This window comes from Scardinius erythrophthalmus (assembly GCF_964197995.2).
Source record: "Scardinius erythrophthalmus genome assembly, chromosome: 2".
Classification (NCBI taxonomy): Eukaryota; Metazoa; Chordata; class Actinopteri; order Cypriniformes; family Leuciscidae; genus Scardinius; species Scardinius erythrophthalmus.
Window position 1 is genome coordinate 46,084,032 of NC_138222.1, and position 24,156 is coordinate 46,108,187.

Below are 24,156 nucleotides of genomic sequence, written 5' to 3' on the forward strand. Positions count from 1 at the left end.
CCCTTCAGCAGCTCTAACTGTTCTTGGCTTAAGGAAAAAAAAGTTTGAAAAAAGTTTGTGACTGACAGGTTAGGTAATTTAATGCTACCACTTCACTGGGCCGTCTACTTTTAACTGAGTATCTCTTGGCCAGTTAGGGAGCATCTGTCTGTCTCTGAGTCTCTGTGTAATGTGGTATGTCACATTATGAGCTCAGGAGTCAAGTGTAGATTACAGCGCTCTGTAGCACCCTTGCTATTAAACTGTTGGGAGAGCAGCTTGACATACGCAGGGCGAGAGGAGGTGTGTTTGTGTGTGTGAGTGATTATGTAGTGGACCCAGAGGCCAAGGTTTGGAGACAGAGAGCAGCTTCAACAATGTTCAAGCACTTACTTTATCCTCTCTCTCCCTCTCTCTCCCTGTCTCTCCCTCTCTCTCCCTCTCAAAACCGTGACACCCTTCCTCATCCAACTACCACCTATCAGTCTCAGAGTTTGCATCATGGTCCCTTTAAAAAGGCCAATCAGAGCGAGCTGGGGAAAATACCTCATGCTGAGCAATTTATAACCTCCCAGCAGAGACCTCATTGTATGTTTACAGTAAAACTGCTGGTCAATGCTTCATCAGCTGACCTGGCCTGAAACTGAGCCAGAAAACTCCATCTTATAGCACACACACACACAGGCATAAACTCAGGGAATAAAACAAAGGCACCCTAATGGGATCGCATTGTTCGCCCCTTTCAAGCGTGCTATTATTTCTGGCTAATGGCATCCACTGGCCCTCTCTCATTACTTGAGTGGGTCTTGAACAAGCCTCTTGTTTGATACAGTTAGAGTTAATGCACTATGAACAGATACACTGCTAGTCATCAGCGATCTGCATATTCAATAACTTCCGTAATTACAGCTGCAATTCATCAGATCCAATCTGATTGCAGAGGGGAAGAGAGAGAGAGAGAGAGAGAGAGAGAAAGCGAGGTTTGATTCCTGGAGGACACAATCTAATCACAAAACTAACATGATAATTGAAATCTAAATTGAAAGGGTTGGTGAGCCATGCACAACTGTGTTGAGGCAGAAAGGGCGGAAGTACTTGTGCCTTGAAAGCAGAGGAGAGGAATAAAAGATTCTGATGGAGGGAGAGAGAGAGAGAGAGAGAGAGAGAGAGAGAGAGAGAGAGAGAGAGAGAGAGAGAGAGAGAGAGAGAGAGAGAGAGAGAGAGAGAGAGAGAGAGATGGGGGGGGGGGTGAAATGGCTGGAAGACAAGCTCAAGGACCAGTGAGTCATCACAGAGCAGTTTTGTTAAGACTCATTGTGTTGAACGATGTAAAGGACAATCATGAACCATTTGGCATGTCACAAAATATTATTGTGAGCCAAAAAATGAGGCAAACTCAAACTCAAGTATGTCCACTTTAGAAGATGTATATAAATGTGAGTGCACAATACTGGGTTAAGTATTATCGATTCCCTCTTTAAAATAAATAATAATAGTAATTCAATGACTGAAGACTTTTGCTGAAAACGTGAGATATTTTAGAAAAAAAATAAAAAATAAATAAATATATAGTGTAACATAAATTGTACATTTTTAACATTTTAATATAATTTATATTTATATTGATTTTGATGTGCGTGTTAAAAAAGGATGTATATGTATGTGTTAAAAAGGCATATAGATAAAATGAAAAAGGAGGTACAAATTGAGAAAGTCTATTGTCAAGGCACTTGTATTCTAGGATGGCTTAACTAAGAACTGTTTTACATGCCAAACTGATAAGGTAATCATATAAAAAAATCCATTTAGAATTTAGCTGAGTCAGGCTCAGTACAGTACATGATTTACAAATTATGATCTGATGAGTCAGAAACGTCCATACAGAAAACAAGAGGTTCACACAATTGTGCAGGTGGGTGATGGGGTTCATCATGTTCACATAATTTCCTTTCCTATCCGTCTTTCAACCGTCGTCATGCAAAGCAGAGAGCTTTACAATCTCTCCCATCTGCTAGGCTCCTCCTCAGCCCTCAATAACAGTTACTCAGTAATGCCAAATTCATTAACCTGTGCTGCTGTTACAGTGGCCCTGACCATAAATTAGGTTAATGTGAGCAGACATATTCCACTACTAATAGGGGATATAAAATGAAAGAGGGACACAGAGGGACAGAGATTGTAGATCATAAACATATTGTCCCTGACAAAAAGCTCTAACGGTTCTTTGTTCGCTTGCATGACAAATGCTTTTTGAAGGACGGACAAACAGTCTGGAAAGATGAATGTGCAAATAATGTAATATTAATTGTTATATATTCTTACAGAAACTTTTATTGTATAAATTTACTTTAGTATAAGTCACACTCGAAAATGTGGGATAATATGACAGCATTCAAATTATGATAAACTACTACAAATGTGGGATGTCAGAAAAATATCATTTGTAGATACGCCCCTACTTATGTTGGACAATTACTGTAAATATAGAAAGAGGAGGGAAACAGTTACTTGCAGGCAGGAAAACTGCTAAGGCCGCTGTTATCAGGCGAACAAAGTGCCAGGAACACACAGAGCCATGCAGAAACCTGTTCTCTCCTCTGCCCTCCCTCACTCCCTCTCTACACCACTGCACTGGGAATAATGCTGGGAATGACTGGAGGACGTCCAAACAACATCTGACTGCTCCTTCTAATTGGATAAGTTATTTTCTTCCAGATTTTAGGCGTAAATCTAGTGGATGTTTATTCAGAGTCAGTTAGGAACAAGTAGGTTTTGGCCGTGCAGCACTTTTGTTCCTGCTTGCTAAACTGCATCGCTTCCCTCTGTTCCTCCCTCTCCATCTCCTTTCAAGAAGTGTCGAAAGGAGCCAATCTGCAGGTCCCGCACCCATGACGGCGCCGAACGAACGTAACACCCAAAACAAACTGCTATTGTTCGGGGAGACACCGACATTTGGTGTCCTTGGATTACATGACGACCTCTCATCTCCTCTATCCTTCCCTAGTCTTACCAAACAACTTTTACCAAAGAGCCTATTAGGCCAGAATTCCACTTTGTTGTTAAAAAAGGGTCTTGTCCTTTCAGAGCGCTAGCTCTTTCACTTCTATTTTTCAATCAAAGGTGGTGGAGGAACACAAGTTCATTGTTCGTCTCGCAGATGGAAGCTGGAGTTACTACGGCAACAGCTCTAATCCCTCTTTTTACCACCTTTCTTTATATTACTGGCCCATCAAGTGGTACCTTTTAACTCAGGAGCTGGAGGGGCCAGCGGCGAAGCTCCCTCTGTCTAATTAGCTGTGATTCTTGCCGCACAGTTCATGTTGAGCTAATCGAACATTTGCAAAATAATGACATGCCGGGAGCAGCTATTCCTTCTCCTGAGGCCCTGCTACAAGAATAACAATAATGATTCTATTATGGAAGAGCGGACTTTAAAACGCCATTCGGCCACCATAACAGAGAAGGTAATTGTGCTGGTGTTGTCCACACAATCAACAAGCTATTGTTGGTGACTTGAAAAATAAAGGAGCAGAGAATGGGTGCCACGGTGATTGGTCTGCTCTGCCATGCGGGGCCCATGCTGAATTGTCTGGCAAAGAAGGTCCTTGATAGAACACTGAAAAAAGGGCTTGGATGAAGACAACTGTCTGGCTTTTCTCTTTTTTTGTGCGTCTGGGCCTCTTTCTCTCACCGCTTAAATAACCACCAATCCGCATTAGACCACCACTATTCATTTATTAAATGGGGCTGGGCCACTAAAGAACATCTTTTGGGCAAAGGGGGCTTAGGTTGTCTCCTTGTGCTAGAACCATGAAGATCTGAGCCCATGTTTACACAGAATTATCTCTGTGTATCTTAGTTTCAATAAAAAATGACCCTGCCATTCTGATCTATTCTACAATAAAGCAATGCATGGGCCTAGGTTAAAAATTTCCAGCCCAGCTGTCACAAAAATAAGACTCATAAGCCAAACTCAAACACGTCAATGAAGTGACTGATAGCTATAAACAAAATAACTAACCATAGAAAATAATATCAATTAATCATCAGCATGCATGGCGAATGAGCGACAGTCCAGAAGTGCTGGAATCCGATTAAATCACAGCACATTAAAAACTTAAGAGATTTTTATTTTCAGCTGCTTCTTTTTTTCGTCTTTCAAATCTAGGTCAGTATGGGCCTGAAAGTTTGAGTAAAATCTGAAACGAGTTTTTGAGAGTGATGAAGGCAGTTAGTCATTTGAATCATGTGCTGACTAGTGTGAGAACGGATCTTTGTTTGCGCGAGCAGAGGCTGAGGGGAGAGGGAATGCTAAGTGGGCCCCCTTTGCCTAGTCAACCTTCAGTGTGCTTCATTTATCTTCATCTTGTTAGAGTAAATTAATTAACAATCTAGCTGTTACACACTTTCTCCTTTCATTACATCAAATAATGGCAGAGATGGAGGAGGAGGTCCTCTCCTCTGGGATTAGCCTAGAACTGCTGGAGACATCTCTCTCTGTCTCTGTATCTGTATCTCTCTCTCTCTCTCTACATTTTTCCTCACTCTATTTCTCCCTCACTCACTCATTCCCACCCATAGGCAAAACTTCCCAGCTATCAATTATTTGACGTGATCAAAGAAATGTCACTGTCCATTATGCCTGTCAATGAAAAATAAATAATTCCATTCTGCTTCTTTTAAAAATTAAATGAAAACAGGGCCTTCACGTTTCTCTGTTTTCACTGTCAATGAAAAAATGCAAATAACTTTTAAATAAAATATTATGCGTGTGTGAGTATTGCTCAGAAACAAATTCTCAGCACCTGATGGAATTTATTCGAAATTTCAAGATGACTATATTGAACACATTTGAAACCGGATTGGTTGGGAGAGTCTGACTCTAACTATTCATACAATTCGTACAGTACACAAATGATTACAAACTAGAATCCATTACTAGAAAGTCATTTTCTGTTGTCAGATTTCATGCTATGACATAAAACGTTTTTGAGTCATTTCTGATCTCTCGGGGATAACATTAGCATCTGCATTGGCTTCCTTGTATGTTACTGCTCATTTGCAAAATATCTCTCCACCAATCACACATTACCTTCCAATGTGGCAGGAAGTGCATTAGGAGCATGCAATTCTACATTTACTTCAGTTTAATCACATGATTACTCAGAAAAAGAATGAAGGGAAAATGTAATCTTTAGGATGAACTAAAATTGGGTGCTCCATGGTAAGGGTTTGAACATCTTGAAGGATTAGTGAGGAAGCGATAAGGTGTCGCTAACTGTCCTCTCTCAACCTACTGCCCCGTCCCTCCCCTCTAGCCCTGCCCCAAGGTATATATCCTTCTGCAACAGGTGGCTGAAGTCAAACACAATCCTCCATTCTGTAGCATTAAAGGAAGGCGGCGGGCAGATAAGAGCATCAAGCTGACAATAATCCAGCACGCTCAAACAGATCCCGCCAACAGCGATCTAAGTGGGTCACATGTATGCCAACAAATTCATCAGCTGGAAGAATGCCTGAATGACAAACTAAAACTATTACAATAGGTGAATTTGAACTTCCAAACTGATGTTACTTTACAGATTATCTACCTCGAGTAAATCAAAGTATGCATTCATTTTTGCCACAGACTGTCCTAAAAACATGTGATTACTCACAAACACACCGGAAAGACTCATGTCTCGGGTCAAGGCCTGCAGCCGTCTTCCATGTGGATATGCAGAAGAGATCAGAGATCTTACCGTCTATTCTTCTCCTTCAGAGTCAGTGAGTGCAAATCAGTCTCAGTAATCCTCAAACGTTCAACTAATCACTATAGTGGTGTCTCTACCTAATACTTCTCTGCTAGTATTAAAAAAATATTGGTGTAAAAAAGTTTAATAGATATGAATTTTAAAAAAAGACAGTGGCTTCAAAAAGGCATATAAATAGGCACAACCCAATTCAATGCATTTCTGTGAAAAATAAAACAAAACAAAAATAAAAAACCTTCAGAAGACCAGGAGATTGTATTAAGTATTCCATGTGGATTTGGGGGAGAAAAAAAAAAAATAATAAAAAAACATTGCGTTTTTTTTGTTGTTGTTTTTTTTTAGCTGAAATCAAAATGAATAGCTATAAAAATAATTTAATAGATATGAAAAGAACTAAAAAATCTAATAATCATTAATTAATGAATAACATCCATTCATTTTTATGGATTCTGACATCTTGGAAAGAGAATAAAAAATGCTATTAATTTAATCAACTAAATGACCTTTTGAAAAAAGAAATCAAAGGGGATTCATTAGCTTTAGCAAAGTTTGGCTGACAGCAGCTTTGAAAGGCAGATGTTGCTGCTGCTGTTTTTAATGAGAGATCACTAATTAGGGTTGCTAGCTATTCAAGTGTGGGGAAGGTGCTTTGCACAGAGAGAGAACAGCCAATGGCTAACACACTCGCTGTTTTTTTACTTCCTCTGTGCAGTGACACACAGACACACAGCACAAATTCTTAATTAGAATCACAGGAAGGGGAAGGGATAATGATGTCCTTACTCATTTTGACTGCGGTTATAACACAAACACACAAAACAGGAAATGGTGAGAATCACAAATTAAGCTCTGCCCCACTTCCAATCTGACCAATCAGTGAGCTGGGGCAGAAGGGAAGGTGACAGACATGAGCATGCATTCACTGACTGACAGGGTCTGGGGTGGGTGGCACAGGGTGTATGAAGGGTGTAATGCTTTAGGTCTGATTATCTACAGGGAGGGAGTGTGAAGGAGTTACACTTCTGAGCTAAAACTTGCACACATACACAAACACAGACTGAGACAACACATCATCCCACAAGTTGGCTAATAGTAGGTGGTGTGATATCGGAGCTGTGAAAGGACAGATGAATTCAGCCCGCTGGACCCCCTGTGGCAACAACAGAAAAACTAAAGCAACTAACCTCAGTAAAAAGCTGCTACGCAGAAAGCCCTCCATGTTCAGCATTTGGTTTCTGTAGCAGGAGAAATACACAGAGAGCCATTGTAACTGAGCGAGCACAAGTTAGCATGGCAACTTTAAAACAGTAACAGAGGGGAGAAAACAGACAAAACCACCAACACATCCTCGACTGTCCCTGAAACATTTTTATCTTCCAAACCAAACGCAAGGACAAAGATGTAACACTCCCCACAGCTCCACTAATAGCTTTTCATCCGTCTTTTCAGAGAAACAGACATTTGTCATTAGTGTACATGGTTTTCCAGTCCCATTTTTGATGATATGTTATCGTATGACAGTGGTTCCTGGGCGCTGCTCCTCCCAAAGCAGCATGTGGTGGTCCAGCTGTGGACCATGTGTGGCGGGGCCGTGGCGGCTTCTAGAAGCTGGACCACAGGGGCCCACACGGGGCCAACTCTGAGCCAATGCTGGGCCGCGCAACCACAGGGAGGCGGGATGATGTGGTCATGATATCACTACGCACAGAGGCTGTTCTAAAAAGTCTAATGCCGCAAATTTGGGGGCACATGTTTGGAAATTGTCTCCAAAGGGTTTCCATTAGTCTCAGTTTTTGGTCTTTCCAAGACATACATACACATATGACTAATAAAGATCATGGGTTTGTTTGTATAGTAAAATAAACTGGTATGCAAAAGACAGTGTAAAGTGTGTAATGTGGCCTAAGGCAGAAAGATAAAATAATAAAAATTATAATACAATTATATGTATAAAAAAAAAAAAATTATATCTATCTATCTATCTATCTATCTATCTATCTATCTATCTATCTATATATATATATATACACACACACATTATTAGTTAAATAAATAAAACATGAATTATATTATATAATTAGATATAACTAAAAATAGTGAAGCTTCACTATATAAGTTCACACTCTGCATCAGTTCACTTTGGTCCCTCCAGGAGCAACGACGAGAGATGATGCATTTCCAGAGATGTTTTTTTTAAAAATGCAATACTGCAGAACCGGAATTCATCAAGTGCTGAAACTAATTAGCGATTTCTCTCATGCTCTAACACCCCACTCCCTCTCTCACATCATCATCATCATAAATAAGAGACACATCAGAGTCAAAAGACATTCAGTCTTCTGCCTCCTAAATGCTTTCGCTTTCAGTGACATGGGTGTAATTTGCCCCATGCCTCTCCCCTCCCTTCATCCTCTCTCTCTCTCTTTCTTTTCCTCTCAGTGGTGAGTTGTGCTGCTGTGGATGGGTAGAGACAAAGCCACTGAGAGAATGGAAAGAGTGAGATCAGAGAACCCCAAGGACACTGCGCCTTTCAGGCCAGCCAGCACTTAGCAGGCCAGAGGACCCGTAAGACCCGCCGAGACTTTTCTCACAGTCAGGTGTCTGGGGGTGTTGGGGGGGATGGGAAAGGAGTGTTTTCAGCCATGGGCGCTCTGCTCACATAATACCCAAGTGCTGCCACAGCAGTGACAACGCGAGAAAACAGTAAAAACGCAACAGAGGCAATCAAGCGTGTCTCCTCACTATTCCAAAGGAAGTGTTAAAAACACACACACGCTCTCACACACCCCTCTTCTCACACTCTATCTCTCTCTCCAACTCTAGCTTTTGTTGGGGGCAGCAAGAAGACAGCAAAAACACAGGCATTGTGACAGCGTCTGTCTCTTTTGGACAACATGCTCATAGTAACGAGTAACGGTTAGATTTAAGCGTGGTTTGATTATCAGGTCCGTTTATTCTGTTTAAAAATATTTTAATAAAAAGGGATATGAAACATGCATCTAGATTGTCTAATTAGAATAACACTATAATGTTAAGTGAGATCTGGAATAACCGCCCAACATAGTAAAGGCCTAAAGCACTTTAGGAAATTAGGGTTTTTCCATTCAGTTTTAATTCTACACTTAATGGGAGAATCTCATGAAAATGTGGTTTCATTTTACATCAATAGTGAATCTAATTTATGCGATTTTTTTTTTTTTTTTTTTATACTGTATTGTGTTTACTCTGGGTATAGTGCTTAGCTGTCATTAAAAAAATGCCGTAAATATTCTAAAACAGGCTTCATTTTCTTTAAGCAAAACATCATTTATAATTAAAATTAGAAAAATATAAATGCTAAAATTATTATGATTATTATTATTATTATTATTATCATCATCATTACATTTAACAAAATAATAATAACAATTGTTATTATAATTTAAATATAATAATGGACATTAATAATAATAAGAATTCTAAAAGAACAATATGACTAGATGTTTTTCAGCAGTTTCATGAGATTCGACTTGAAGACCACTCTGTGCAGTAATACCTCTTCTTTTATACAGTGTAAGAGTTCATCACTGTAACAGTAGCGTTCAAGTGATTCGTTTGTGTGTCCCCCTCAATTTTCTTATCCTCTGGCTGCTGTGTTACCTCAGCTCTCTCTTGCAGCTGAAAACAACTCACTGTAGAAATTGAGACAACGACGATCCCTGTGTGTGAGGATTTTGCTGCGGTTTACAGGCCGAGCTGAGGAAAAAGTGACTGAGCCACACAGTATTGTCTCCGCATAACGAAAAGAAATAAATAAACAGAGTAAAGCGAGGCTTAAATTTAGAACAGACCTTGTTTCAAGGGCAACGGATTGTTGAATGAAAAACAGCGAAGATCAACATCAGCGTTAAAAGTCAAGCTCCATGCGCCTTTTTCTCCCAAGACCTGCCAAGAACCGCTTCTGCCCAAGCGAAGTCTCCCACCATCTGCAACAAATGTGCTCCATTAAAACAGTACCATATGGACAACAAGCCCTCGCTATTAACACGGCTTCTGTACGGCCTCCCTCGCTAACGCAGTGCACATTTCAAACTTTCAGTCAAATTGACTGGCTGAATTAATGTAGTGCCATGGAAAGTGGGTGGGCTAGGGCCAGAGATGGAGATCCCAGCGATTCCATGACTAAACTTATTGTACATACTACAATGAATCTCCCTCTATAGATGTTCTCCAGACAGCAGAAGGGGAACGGAGAGCCAGACAAATTCATTTTCGACAGTAAAACACATCTTGCTACATCTTCATACACAAGAAAAGGCCACAAACCAGATTAACGTAATTATCTTACAGAACTGAAGTTCCCAAAACGAAAAATGTATTCCATGAAGAAGATGACCACGTCTTCCTCCAGCACTGATTAAACACCGAGGGTGTGGGATGTGATAACGGGACGTCTATAAGACTATAAAGCTCTTCTATTCTTCAGTGCACATGACGTCATAATTTGGAGGTTCTCTTCTGTAACACGCACTTACAGAAGACACACATAAAATCAATTAGGCCTTTTTGGATTTAACCCGACCCAAAGGTTCACTCAATTTTTGTTTGTCTATTTTTCCCGTCACAGAGCCTTAAACACTGTTCATAATTAAAGGGGGATAGGGATATTTTTCCTCAGAGTGCCGCTCGCTGACAGGTATTAGAGGGCAGCACTCTGTGTTTTGACTCACTCAATCAACTGTTCCTTGACTGGTAACACAGTAATACTAATCAGAAGCTACTGTGACACAACTGTGCCCTGGCAAAAACGGCAAAATGAAATGTTGACATGTGGCAATAATAAGGGCCCGCGGTGTCATGTGATCTCACAGTGCTGACTGGCCTACACTCGAGTGCTCAGTGAAAGCCCACTGTGCTTGGGTGAAATGCAATAGAGAAGGTTTAATTGAGGATGTAATAGGGAGTTTACGCTTTTGTGTCACACACAAATACTCAGCCTTGTCCATAATACAATTATTTTTACCATTATTATTTTTCAAATTCCGTTCAAAAATATAAATTCTTATCTCAGCGCCCGTTTTGTAGCTCAACTGGTAGATTTAGCAACATTGAAATTGTGGTTTTACTTCCCAGGGGACACAAAAGTAATTATGTACCCCTGTATACCTTCTACATACTGTGTCTATTTGGATAAAAGCTTCTGCTAAATGCATTAATGCACTAGAAACATAAGTTTTATAAAAAGGCAGAAACAGATTCTATGCAAAGCCAAAGCACTACAGTATATATTGAAGTGACTGATGACAGTCTAATTAAATTAGTATTTCATCCCCTCTCATCCTAGCCACTAAAGGTGTGAAAAGGTTTTGACAGTGCTGGGAACAGGAGAAAAAATTATCCCTCTGTCCTCAGATCCAAACACGTCTCACGGGTGTCCTCCTGTCACACGAGTGCACACATCTCCAAACGGCATCACAAAAGACGACGTGACAGAGAGGGGCTTCCTCCCCCTCCCCCCTCCACCATAGCCCACCGGTTAAATACACTCTCGCTAACAGCACCGGTGTCCCATCCGTTAGTCTCAACCCCCCTTGCTCGCCCACCCTGATGAGTAGTGAATTAATTTGTGCAGAGCAACCCAACATTAGGAAGGTGTGTTGAAAGGTGTCTGCTCATGTTTCAAATTAAACGCACTGCTGGTCAGCATTAGCACCTAGATGCCCGTCGAGGCTGCGCGCCTGCCTCTGACACTTATCAGAGAGAGAGAGAGAGAGAGAGAGGAAAAACTGGATTTGCCTGTTCACACTGGAATAATTAGAACATGTCAGGAAGAATTAATTTCCTCATTTTTCAAAAGGATACACAGAAATTACCATGTTATTATATGACAGGGTCCCTGGGAGGATTGTATTAAATTTGATTTCCAGCGCAGCCCACACAACAAATTAAAGTCATAAATAAGATGGAAAGAAGCAGGGCACAGAGCATATGTTTATGGCAATGAGTGAAGCCAGGGGACCAGAAAGAACTATCTTCATTTCATTTTATTTAAATCAGGCCGACACTCTGTGTCTGAATGACAGCGCTTGCTAATGAGGGCTCAGGGTCTCTTTTATATTAGCAAAGAGAAACAGCCACTTAGTGGGTTAGACAGCATGCACCTTTCCTCTACAACTCAACCAACTGAGCATCTGACTCCCCTAATGGACACATTACCGTGTGCTTACAAACTTACAAGCCCTGCAAAAGGTGAGGTCTCTCTTAACTTACATCTGCGCAACAAATCAATTAGATCTCAGGAGCGGCTCCTCGTTTCACAGGGGTTTTCTTCCCCTCAGCGCTTTACGCTTTATTTTAGTTGAAGGAGAGCGTAAGTTTAAACGTAACAATGTTAAACTACTTTCAAGATTGCTGTTCATTCATTGCATGTGAGACATTAGATTATGTAAAGGCCATTTTGTAAAAGACTAAGGTTTTTTGCAGAAGAAAAAAAGACAACCTCCATTCATTAATGAAATGTTAAAAACTCCAAAATAACGATAGGAGTGACTCAAGGTGAATAATATTTTCATCTCAGTGACTCACTAGGCGTTTGGGTGGAAAAGTGCACTTGTGAATGAAAGCATGTGGGAGAATCTACCCCATTATATGCAGCAGAGGAGCAGAAGTGCTAATTATATTCCTACGAGTCAAGTGGTTATCAGATAGCCTCAGATTAATGGGCATGACCTCAGCACTGTATGCCTTTAAAATCTACATGGGCAAGTCACATTCCCAACTATTCAACTATTCCCACCTAAAAATATTCTCCTTATTACTGGGAGACTTATTTGTGCTGTGGTGATCCGCAAATTAAAAAAAATAAGATAAGTCAAGATACGTAAATGAGATAAAGCCAACAATGAAATGCACTCTGTCTCTAATAAAGTTTGAAAAGTTGCTGCGAGTCCAAATCAACAGAACAAGCCGTCTTTTCAGATATGGTTAATGCAGGTGGCTGGCAAATATAAGATAGCATGACTTTGCCTTTATACATTCAATATAATTAGCAGAAAATATGTAAAAAGGAAAGTGAGTGTGTATCGTTTTGAAATGCAGCTAAAAATACATAATATAATGCATAGTTTTGAGTATTAACTTCATCTATAATAGTCAAGATTATAAACAATACAAGTTTATTCTGTTATTACTGTACTTTTATTATAATTATTAATGATTTCTGTGAGCATATACAACAACAGTTAAATAAATATAAATTTGTAAATTTATATATTTTTCATAAATATCATTACGAATGAAATGTATTATTTAAAAATATATTAAATTATATTGATACTGAAAATATATTGATTTATATGCACATTTATTTATTGCATTTTGTTATATTAATGCAAACATAAATTAAATGAATATAAAAAAATAAAAATAAAAAAATATATATATATATATATATATATATATATATATAAAATGCAATTAATTAATTAATAATAAAAAAATTAAAACTACAAATATACATTTCTTTCTCAATGCTTGTAAACATTTGAAGTAAAAATGAATTTATATACTGTATTTAGAGTTTCTGTGCTAAATTATCAATTATTGTCAAAGTTTCCCTCTAATTCAGGCAACAAGACTTCAAAATTTCAGCTTTTTCTATTGGGGAAAATGCACTTTGAATCTTTTATATGGACATTACCTTATAACAATCATGCTGAGAAAGTGTAATACAGAGAGAATCAAACTATGGGAATGGGCATCATTAGAGCCAAGTGCTCCCTTGGGCCCCACAAACTTTAAATAATTTGCAAATCAATTAACTGGCAACTCTCAACATAACAAGGATTTCACACCCCAGGGTCAGAGCACATTATCAGCTCTGGAGGATTCATGGCATTTTGGGAGAAAAGTTCATGGTTGGAATCATTAATTCATTTTACAGGACTTTTAGTTATGCATTATGCCCAGCTGTGGAAGCCAGGAGATTAATGTCATGTTCCTCAGTATGTCTATATATAGTCAATAAGAGAACGCCTTTTTACCTTGGTTACTGTCTTTACCTTGAAACGAGGGAAGACTGCCAAGTTTATATTATGTATAATTCTTCTGAAAATTAGATAAAGCACATCAAACCATCAAAAGGACGATATATTGAATAAACCTTGGCAGAAGTCACCGCCACAGCCATGACAGGGTGTTGTTGGGATGTTAGGTCATAGCGGGGTGATTGAAGACTATTGAAAATAGTCTTGCTCTAGATGATCAATGGTCAATTCTCAGACGAAGCCAGTCTGGTCTGCTAGACTACACCAGCCGAATGTAGTACAAATAAATGGAGTGCATTTCATTTGAAAAACGTATCCCTTACGACCCTGTGGATTGAGAGGGCACACCAGTATGCGTGCAGAAAAATAGGTGCAGAGCCAGAATATGATGCTCTTGGCGTCACAGAACGAAACCTCATGAGAACTAATAAGAAAACGAATGGATACTGTGCCCTAAATACTTCAGCGAGGATCTCAACCATCGCAGATGTCTCAAGACCTTAGGACTTCCTTTCATGACAATAATTAAATTTCCAACAATTAAATTTTATTCTAAATTTACAGTGATGAAATTTTATGTTCCATTGGGCCTTTCGGGTGGTAGAAGAGAGCGAAGGTTTTTTTTTTTTTTTTTTTTTTCAATCAGGCTGATTAAATTAAAATGCCGACCCCTATTGAACAGCCACTCTGACAACAATCAAAAAGAGGGTTAGTAAAGAACTGTAGCTGGGGAGAGACTGTTAATAGATGGGAAAATAACCACCCAAAGGTTATTCATTTTCATTAGGGGTCCAGGAGAGCTGTCTATTTAAAAAAATTTAACAGAAAATCATTCCTGAAGACACTGGCCCCACAGAGACATCAACAGCGAGACACGCTAAATGCAAAATGAAGGAAGGCTCCGGCAGCTTTATTAGATGAATGGCACACACTGACAAAGAGTGTATTCTGCCTGTTCAAACAGATGCCGCCTCTTCCTCAGGTGTTTCCAAATGACTTCGTGCAGGAGTGATTAAATGCCGGGCGCATGCAAGCCACACGTTCGCCCAAATTACTTACTGCCTCATTTTGTGATTAATTAAACATGCAGATTAAAGTTGCCAAGGAATTTAGATTAATAAATGTGTTATAGACTGGTAAGAATCAGAGCATTAGGGGAGGAACGATGAACGGGTACATTTCTTCTCTTCCTCATATTTAAACAGTGCGAAAACTGAAATGAAAAAGACACTGGACATAGATACTGACAGCTTGGCCTTTATTTCAATTGCATTTAAATGCAAATGCTTTTTGCATTTAAATGACTGACATACGTCTTGAAATATATATTTTTTTATTTCAGATAGTTGGTGTACATAGTTTACATAGTTTGCTTAAAATTACAATTTATTTATTTATTTTTAAGATTTAGGTCAGCCACGACTAACCTTAAATTGTTGTACTTCAAATGTCTATTATTACCAAAATTAAGTAAAATCAATTAAGTTTTCAATACGGGAAAAATTAAATTTAAGCATTCACTCTCACCCACCCACATACACACACTCGCACTGGTCTAAATGCTGACACAATGCCAACCTGATGTACAGTACAAGGCTTACACTGTTACCCTCAGTGCTGGAGCTGGGCCAGAGCATAGGTCTGATGTTTACTGTTCTAACTCAAGTGGTTCTTTCACCTTCATTCAGCTTAACAATCAGCGTTTCATTCCCTAAATAGAGACCTGACCCTGTGACATATCAATGCTAATATCTGTGTTCACAGGACCTAGAACGGGACAGGCCGTAGCTGTTCTGTAGTGGTAACACAGAACATGTAACCTCATCCCGAATGGTAAGATTACCACCCGTGGCACTCCAGAAACCACTGCGAAAGTTCTGCTGTTACTAAAACTGATGTTTTAAACATCTCAAACACCTACTCTTGCTCAAAGACAACAACACGCCCACTGAGCAGAGGTCAATGTGAAAAAATGAAAATAAAAAATGAAAATAATCGTATTTACTCAAAGCACAATTTTCCAATAATAATGATAACGCATGATCTTTCTCCACTTCAGGCTCACAGAAATAATTAAGACTCTTTCCTCCAGAGTTACAGTTCAGGCAGACAAAACCTGCAATCCTTGCAAAACCTTCTGGCCCCTTTCTTATTTCTCCATTCACTGATCTGCCTCTCTTTCCTCTGACATTCATTCAGTGCGGACTTAATACGCCATCGACACACACAACAACCACAGCTTAAACAAAAAAGCGCCTGTAATAGAGTGTATTGATCTGAGCCGAAGACGCTGTTTGAATTGAAATCACGGGGATAAAGCTTCTGATTTAGCGTGCGGCCTTAAACTTTGAGCTGGAATATGCCATTCTAGGTGGCCTAATTATGCAGGGCCAACAGTGGGGCTTTCTGCACACTAATATAACTCTGTCCTGCACCTCATATCGAAGTGACATTTGAAAAAAGATTAATATGAACTTAACTTTCAGAAAGCTTGTTTGCTCAACATTACCAAGAGCAACACTTTGCCAGATATGATCTTTATTACTATGCTGGAAAGAGAAAACTCCCATTTAAGACATATTGTGGCAGAAAACTGCAGCCGTATATTGACTGTTTACTAAGACCCTGTCTGTGTTTCTTTAAAAGGGGCTCTTTCTTCATTGCTGTGAATGCTCTTATTGAGGGCGACTGGCAGCCTGAAAGTACCAATAACATAGTTGGTATTAGCATAGAGAATAGATTCGCTCTATATGCACCAATGGAAGTGTGTGTTTGAGCGGAAAGTGGAGGTAGGTGCTAACAAGCAAACCAGTTTTTTAAATGACTACTTTATACCTTTTAAAGTAACAAAAAAGTCTATAATCTGCATCTAAATGTTAATATGTAGCCTTTTATGTAAGTCACTTGTGCTGTTTTTCAAGCAAACTTAGTTCTAGGAAAGTGACACAGAACAGAACAACACACTCATCACTGTAATCATTTGTGTAAGGCCACCATTTCCTGAGTTGATGAAGCATGTACAGTGGTTTAAAATCAAATCAGACAGACGTAAAGGGATAAGACAACAGCAACCATAGGACAAAAAAACGAGTGTTAATGGAACAGTGATACACAAGTAATGTTGGACAAGACACATAAACCAAAATATACTGTTTGTACTTACATAAACAGAAAGACTTTATCCCCAGCTCCCAAAGATCACTGGTGAGTTGATTTTGAATTCATGAAAATGACCTACAACAGAACAAAAAACAAAAACAACAACATGGTTTAAGTTTGCACAGCTTGCTTCAAATGTGCATATTATCAATGTTGGGCAAAATTCTGAATTAGCTTCATTTCAGTTCATAAATTAGAATTGGCCACAACTGGAATTTGTGGATTGGAATTTACTGAATTGAAATTCAAACCAATTAGAGCTGATGCATTCTGGGTTATGAAGTGCTCCTCTCATTCTCAAAAACTTTAAATTATGATTAATTATATATAAAGTACATCACATTTTCTAAAACTCAAATTTGAAATGGAATTCTGCACATTGTTTACTACAGCAATTCAGTTCAAATTCAGTAACTAAACACATATACATCACCGTTCAAAAATTTGGATTGTAAGATTTTAAAATGTTTTTGAAAGAAGTCTCTTATGTTCACCGAGGCTGAATTTATTCAATAAAAAAAGCAGTAATATTGTGAAATAGTACAACATATTAAAAATGTTTTCTATTTTCATATTTTTTCAGCAGCCATTACTCCAGTCTGCAGTGTCACATGATCTTCCAGAAATAATAATAACCCTAATATGCTGATTTTGTGCTTAAGATATATTTCTTATTATTATCAATGCATTCGTTTATTATAAAGAGTAACAACAAAGCAGAAGAACAGAAAATTGTGAGAGAGGATGTCAGACGAGTGAAGTAAAGTGAGGGTGCAGGCAGACGGTCAGAGTCCCAGCAGATGAAGTTAAACAGTCGTTGCGCCGCAGAGCCTCCAGTTACTCAGCTCTCTCCCTGAGGGACTCGATCCTAGACAATGTTTAGAGTCCACTTCTCTAATACCTCATTAATCTGTCCCTGCACTGTTTGATTCAACTAATAAATGGCTTTCATACAAAGCACTTGTTTTCTCTAATTGCTCTCTCTCTGCAGAGCACTAATGATTTATTTAGTTACACGCTCTGCTAGTTCTAGCAGGTCTTCTGAGGTGCTCCAGCACTGCCGGGCCGGCACAACCAAGGCAACACAAACAAACAGACGGTGCACCCAAACTACCAACAACACCCGGTTTCAACGTGATCCGACCATATGTGTGGTGTTACATTTCCCTTTTACGTGACAGTAGAAAGAGAGAGAGAGAGAGAAATAGTCCTGCACAAACCTCACTAATGTTCATTTCACCACATTATTCTGTTTTTCACAACAAGCAGGAATCTCATTACCAGTTGATTTATACAATTAGCCTGCCTCAGCATCACCAATTAAACAAGGACACATGGGTTTGAGGTCACAGCTAATTGATCCGCCTGCAATTTGCGCCATCTCTGCACCGAAATCTGCCCTCCCGTAAGAGCGCTAAAGAACTAAGTCAACGCACAGACTAGGTAAATGGTTGTGTGGGAGGGTGGGTTAATAGAATAAACTGAGAGATCTTTGGTCTCCAATGGATCTGAATGTGGCAACCTTGAGGCTGAAAGTGACAATGGGAGAAAAGATGCAGGAGGTCTGACCCTCGTGTGAATGGAAAGCTGTTGTCATCTTAATAGCACCTCTGAGCTGACAGTCTATTCCACGTTCTCAAAAGACCATGCCACAGGCCTGACTGCCTCCCAGTTCACACCGCGCACACACACAGTGTGTATCTGTGTGCATGCGCTCATGCATCTCTCACAGAGTTAGGCCCAGCTCTCTTTCGTGCCACACACACCTGACAGGGGTGGCAATTCTATAAACGCTTTTCTCTTTGTGAGCGATGCAACATCTGACCAATTCCTGTTGTGCTTTAATAAAAACAGCGCTGTTTTAATTGCAGGGGACCAATATAATTTGATGCTATGTGAGAAAAATGATGGAAGTAAAAAGCTTGTGAAAAAGAAAATGGTGCAATTTTATTCATGCTTTTTTAAGCTAATCATTTGTTTAGATGGGATTTTTTTTTGTTATTGTAAATATGATAATGATATTAGAAATAAATAAACTAACGCAATAAGCCCTGACCTACTATATAAACGACTGTGGCAGGCCACTGTAGTGCTAAGAAGAGCTGGATTAAACAGGACTTTCTAATTGGGTGATCATGAATTCATTAAAGAGAGTTCCAATCAGCACCAGCCTGTTTTTATTAGTCACCCAACAGTTTTATTACCGATTCATTGCGTCCGCAATTACCGCTGCGGCTTTCTAACATGTTGAGCTCTGTTTTCTCTCTCTTCCTGACAATGACTGCAGTGATGAAGTAGCTGCGGTTGTACAAATGGGAGCTGAAATAAAGAGAGATGAAGAAAGGAAGAACTGTTCGAGTGGCCGAGCGTCTTGGCAAATTGCTAGACGAAAAGCTAAAGCCCATTAAACCCCATGAGGACAGACTAGGGGGCACCCAAAAATTAATGATAGGGTTTCCTGTGAAATAACCTTTACGCCACATTGCATCAGATGAGGAATTGACCAGTTTAAATGAAAACAGATTTTATTTTTTAAATGTGCTGAATATTTCATTGGGGTTAAGTAGGGTGCTTAAACTCATGTTGGTGAGGCTAATCCATCGACCATGACAGTGACTCCAGCTAGCCTCTCCAACAAACACACTACCACAAACTGACTCCAGGAGCACAAGCCAATGGATACACATACAGACACACACACAGACACGAATAACTGATTCTCCAAAAAGCCTCCATTCTCCTCCATTCAATCATTTTCAAGCTCATAGCCAGCACAAAACAAAAATGGGGATGTCGTCTTTTCCTTAGCCAGAGATAAACTGCACATTCTTTACATTTCACTCAGGAACAAGGATTCAGAATCAAAAGAAAAGTCCTTTCAGAAACTCAATGAGCCTTCAAATCCCAAGCATGTGTTCATCTACAGTAGGTTCAGCTGATTAAATCAATCCTCTACATAACAGCGCTGTGTCTTTGACCATCATATGATGATTGGGAATCAGTGACTAACCTCACATTAGCAGCCATGCTTTCGCACGGCATACGCAGGCAGCTTGTTTTAAATATAGGCTACTTGCAAAAGTGGGAGAAATACAGTAGCATGTTTTACATAATGCGCTGTAAATGTGTACTGATAAGAGAGCTTTAAGAGGCTGAACTGTCAGGCAAAGTGGTTCAGATGGGTCAAATATAGATGAAATCCTTCATCTTTCTGACCATGGACATGCTGCACTCTCCTAAGGAGGGAACATTTTCATTTGCATCAACTTTGCCTTGGCTTTCTTCTGATCCAGCAACCTGCAAAAAATAAAATCACTTTAAATGTCCTATTTCCCCCAGTCCAGAACATGTTAAGAGGGGATTTAGGGGAAGTAGTTATTGGGACAAAAGAGGCAATATCCCCCATCAGCAGGACGGTCTCTTACTTGGTGGAGGGCAGGTTATCTGTACTAACAGCAGGGCCACTGACAGGGTCTGGAGGATGGGAGAAGAGGCGGGGGTGGGTGAAAATAAGGCAGAACTGAGCCGAAAGACGGGCCACTCACACCCAGCAGTGGCCGGAAGAGCAAAAGAGGTAAAGTGGTGTTTTTGTCAGATCCAATATTCCTACTGACAAAAATAAACTAGTGCGCATCCAAAGCTGACATATCTGTGTGTTTAAAGCACGATCCCAGTACAGTTGTAAGGGTAGTGCGCCATTCACGACTAAATTGATAATGCACTTTTAATTTCAATTAAATTCCTGAATTTTGAATTTAAATATAGTAAAATGAAAGGGAATTGAAATTGAAAAAAAAAAATATTTAACTGTCATTCATGTTAAAAAAAAATGTATTTTAAAGAAACATTTTAAAAGCTTTGAAGTTTTAAGGTTTATAGAGCGACAAATGCTAGAGAGAGAGAGCAAAAAAACATAACCTATAGAAATATGTGTATAAGACTTAATACATATTTAATATTTATGTTTAAATATTTGATTTTTTTTTTTCATTTAATAAAATTAATTTAACATCCCAGAATGCATTATCTGCGCTGAAATTATTTGAATTGTAATTCAGTCTTGTAATTCCAATCCTGTCATGTGTGGCCAATTCCATTTCAATTCAAACTCGCGCACTCAAAGAGAGAAAATTCTTCAATCTGAATTGTCTCCAAAGACCAATAAAGACACAATAAGTGAGATTCATGTCAGAAAGAGCAGTGGATCCAAAAAGACCAACTTTCTTTCACTGAAATAAAATAAGACACGTCCCATTTCATTGATCTTCCTCTTTGAATGTGCACATGCTTAGTTTAAGAGGGCCTGCTTACAGCCGAGGGTGTTTATAAAGCGTATTTCACAACTCCCATCGTGGATGGGGGAGGTTGTGCTGTTTTTAAATCAAACATCTCCTCTCCTTGGGCTTGCAGACAGCACCGCGACCAAGCCAGACTTTCATGTCTGACAGTGGAGATACATTTCATGTGATTTACTCTGCTGTGAAATAACAACAACGAAAGTCCGTATTAGGGGAAGAAAGGGTTGACCGGCGACCACGGGCCTCAAATCCACCCCGAGAGGAATTCGACTCCCAGCTGATAAAATACAGTCATACCGATTCTCTGTGAAACACACACACACTTCAGTAAATGATTAGAATGCAATTGCAGCAAAAGCGAGAAAGCAGGTCCTTGTCTTTTTTATCATTGATTTGGCATCAGTCGATGGAGTTTATTCCCTAGCCATGACACAAAGCACTTTCCCACCCCCCTATTTATCCGTCCCTACTATTGAGTTGGGTTATGGAAACAAACCTGCTTCCCTCTCTCTTTCTTTCCCAGGTAATATGTTTATTCTCCTGGTCTCATCTTCTAGTTTACGGGGCTGCCGGCCGTTTTCTCTCTCTCTCTCTTTCTCTCTCTCGCTCTCTTATCACCCGTGCTCTCACGGGGCATTTTAGCTGCTGAAATCCTGTTCACCACATACCGGTTTTAGAATCTGTGAAATGAGTGGCGAAGAAGCGTGGCCACAATGTCTGCCTGTGTTGCCAATGGCCTCGAAAATGGGTCCGGGAGCTTTTTGTCCAGGGAATGCATAAATGGAAGTTTTTAACACCTCAAAGAAAGGCTGTGCCTTTGTGTGGCCAGACGAGAGAGAGCCCTGGCTCTCCTGAGGAGGCAGACATGCTGAGTGCTACAGGACAAAGAACTCAGAGCCTGAAGCAGCAGGAGCACACATACACACACCTGCCTTGCACACACACACACACTTTTATGGTATAATACGCACACAATGGACATGAGAAACATATGTGGATAAAGGCAAGGACATGCACAAACAGGTCAAGTATGAGGGATAACACAACAAATTATTGCTGAACGTTTGAACATTCACTCACTCAAATGAATCATTTCAGAGAGAATATTACTTGTTTTACTGTATGGGCTGCAAAAGGAATAAAAAAATACAAAACATTCAGCAGTTAAAGTTGTGACTCTTGCATGTATCTTAGAATGAAACGCCTGATAAACACTAAATTGAGATATGCAGCAAAAAAAAAAGGAAAAAAAAAGAAGCTTTTATTGATTTTATCCAGTCCATTCGTGAGATTCAGAACTTTGCACAGTTTACCCAAATAAAATAGGTATTTTATTATATAAATTATATACAATAATTGTGCAGCCACAGCAAATATTAAGATAAATTACACAGATGCAGATCAAATCGTATTCATAAAACATAAGGAGATGAAAGACATTATGTGACTGATAACTAAAGCCTGAAAACAAGTTAGAAAAATTGATTGATGTGCCTTTTACCATTGGAAAAAATAATTCCCATACAGATTATCCCTTATTGCAATTCATTTGATTTTGTTTTTCAGACAAATATAAAAAGACAGGTCGTGCAGACAATCAGAGCGGATATGCTTCGGCTGCCTACAATAAGCATTTAAATGCAAATATGTCTGATGCACAAAGAACCTGCAACTTCTGTCAGTGGCAACATAATCAACCTGCAATTGTCTCCTGACTCAGAGTCATTTCCAGTGACAAGGTCTAAGCAGCAAGCATCTGTATTCAAATTACTGCGCTATTTAAGGCCGCAGCCTGTACAGGGATATTTTTCCAACGGTAAGCCGTGCTGAAAGTCAATCATATGGTGAATTACACCAGAATGGAATCAATCGATCCAGAAAAGATCAGGTTACATCCAGACCCGGCGGTTGCACACAAATTATTTGTCTTGTTCTTGTTCAGACGCAGGAGCGTGTGTATGGCAAAGTCCCATTTTTCAAATATTACATTTGCAATTGAATTGAAACCTTCATGGTTCACATTCTCTATGAATGAACAGAGACAATTTAAATGAAGAGACGTGGTCAAGAACACAGAAGGAGAAAAAGAAGTTGTGTGCAGTATTCTCCATTAGAGGAATAGAAGAAACCTCAATTAAGTATGCCAGGAGAGGCCTTGGTTCCCCAATGATGGGTTTTGTGGTATGTAAAATCTGAAAAATATTTCAGGTCTCGATATGAATGATGGAATAACAAAAAAAGAGGTTACGACTCATTGGTACTTGCATTCTTCCTGCACAAGTTCACTTTTAATTCTTTTACCAGCAAAGCAGGGAGGAGCACATTGTGCTCTAGGGTTTTGACTAGTGGCTTCATGAAAATCCAGAAGCATTCTGCCGTGTTTTTCTCAGGCAGAGCAAAGGTTAGAGCAAAAATAAAGGAAAAAATCTACTTTTCTTACAAATTTCTTTTTAAAGTTCAACAGCATTCTCAAATTCCTGTTTTCACTGTGTTTGATTCAGTTCAATGGGAGGATTTGTGCTATGAAGATCATTAAATAATTCATAACTCTTTTCATTTTTGCATCTATTCTCTCTAAAACTCTTTTTAAAAAGTCTTACAGCAACAATGCCAGCACAGATGTAAATCTTAACCATTGAAAAAAAACCTCATTTTCTCTTTTATTTAAAAAAAAAAAAATCACCTCAAAATCCACAATCACTCAGCATATGCAAACGAATCCATTAATAAGAGTGAAAAAAAATTGTTGGCTTGAGAATTCTTCTTCGTTCTTAATTTTCTAGAGAGGAAAATGATTTAAACGATGGACACAAATCTCAATTGACATAACTGGGAGTCACACACTCTCCCATATATACCACAGCTTCTCTGACTGTACGAGATAGAGAGAGCTCTTCTCGTCTCTGTGTTTCCCTTCTTACCCCCTCAGAGAAAACAAATGTA

At 39.2% G+C, this 24,156-nt stretch overlaps 1 protein-coding gene across 20 annotated transcripts in view; it reads right to left on the reverse strand.

Annotated features, from left to right (window-relative positions):
- Positions 1 to 24,156, reverse strand: part of sox6 (SRY-box transcription factor 6) — a 151,170-nt gene that overhangs the window by 110,182 nt on the left and 16,832 nt on the right. For 10 of the 20 annotated variants that reach the window (XM_081359794.1, XM_081359791.1, XM_081359790.1 and 7 more), the window contains exon 3: positions 16,920 to 16,990. Coding sequence is in view for 9 of the 20 variants with exons in the window: in XM_081359802.1 (XP_081215928.1) it covers positions 6,917 to 6,960 (44 nt within the window). In the remaining 11 variants the exon portion in view is untranslated. Of the gene's footprint in view, positions 1 to 6,916; positions 6,968 to 9,562; positions 9,583 to 16,919; positions 16,991 to 24,156 lie in introns of those variants that run through there. The other 10 variants (XM_081359802.1, XM_081359783.1, XM_081359804.1 and 7 more) reach the window with 2 other exon arrangements.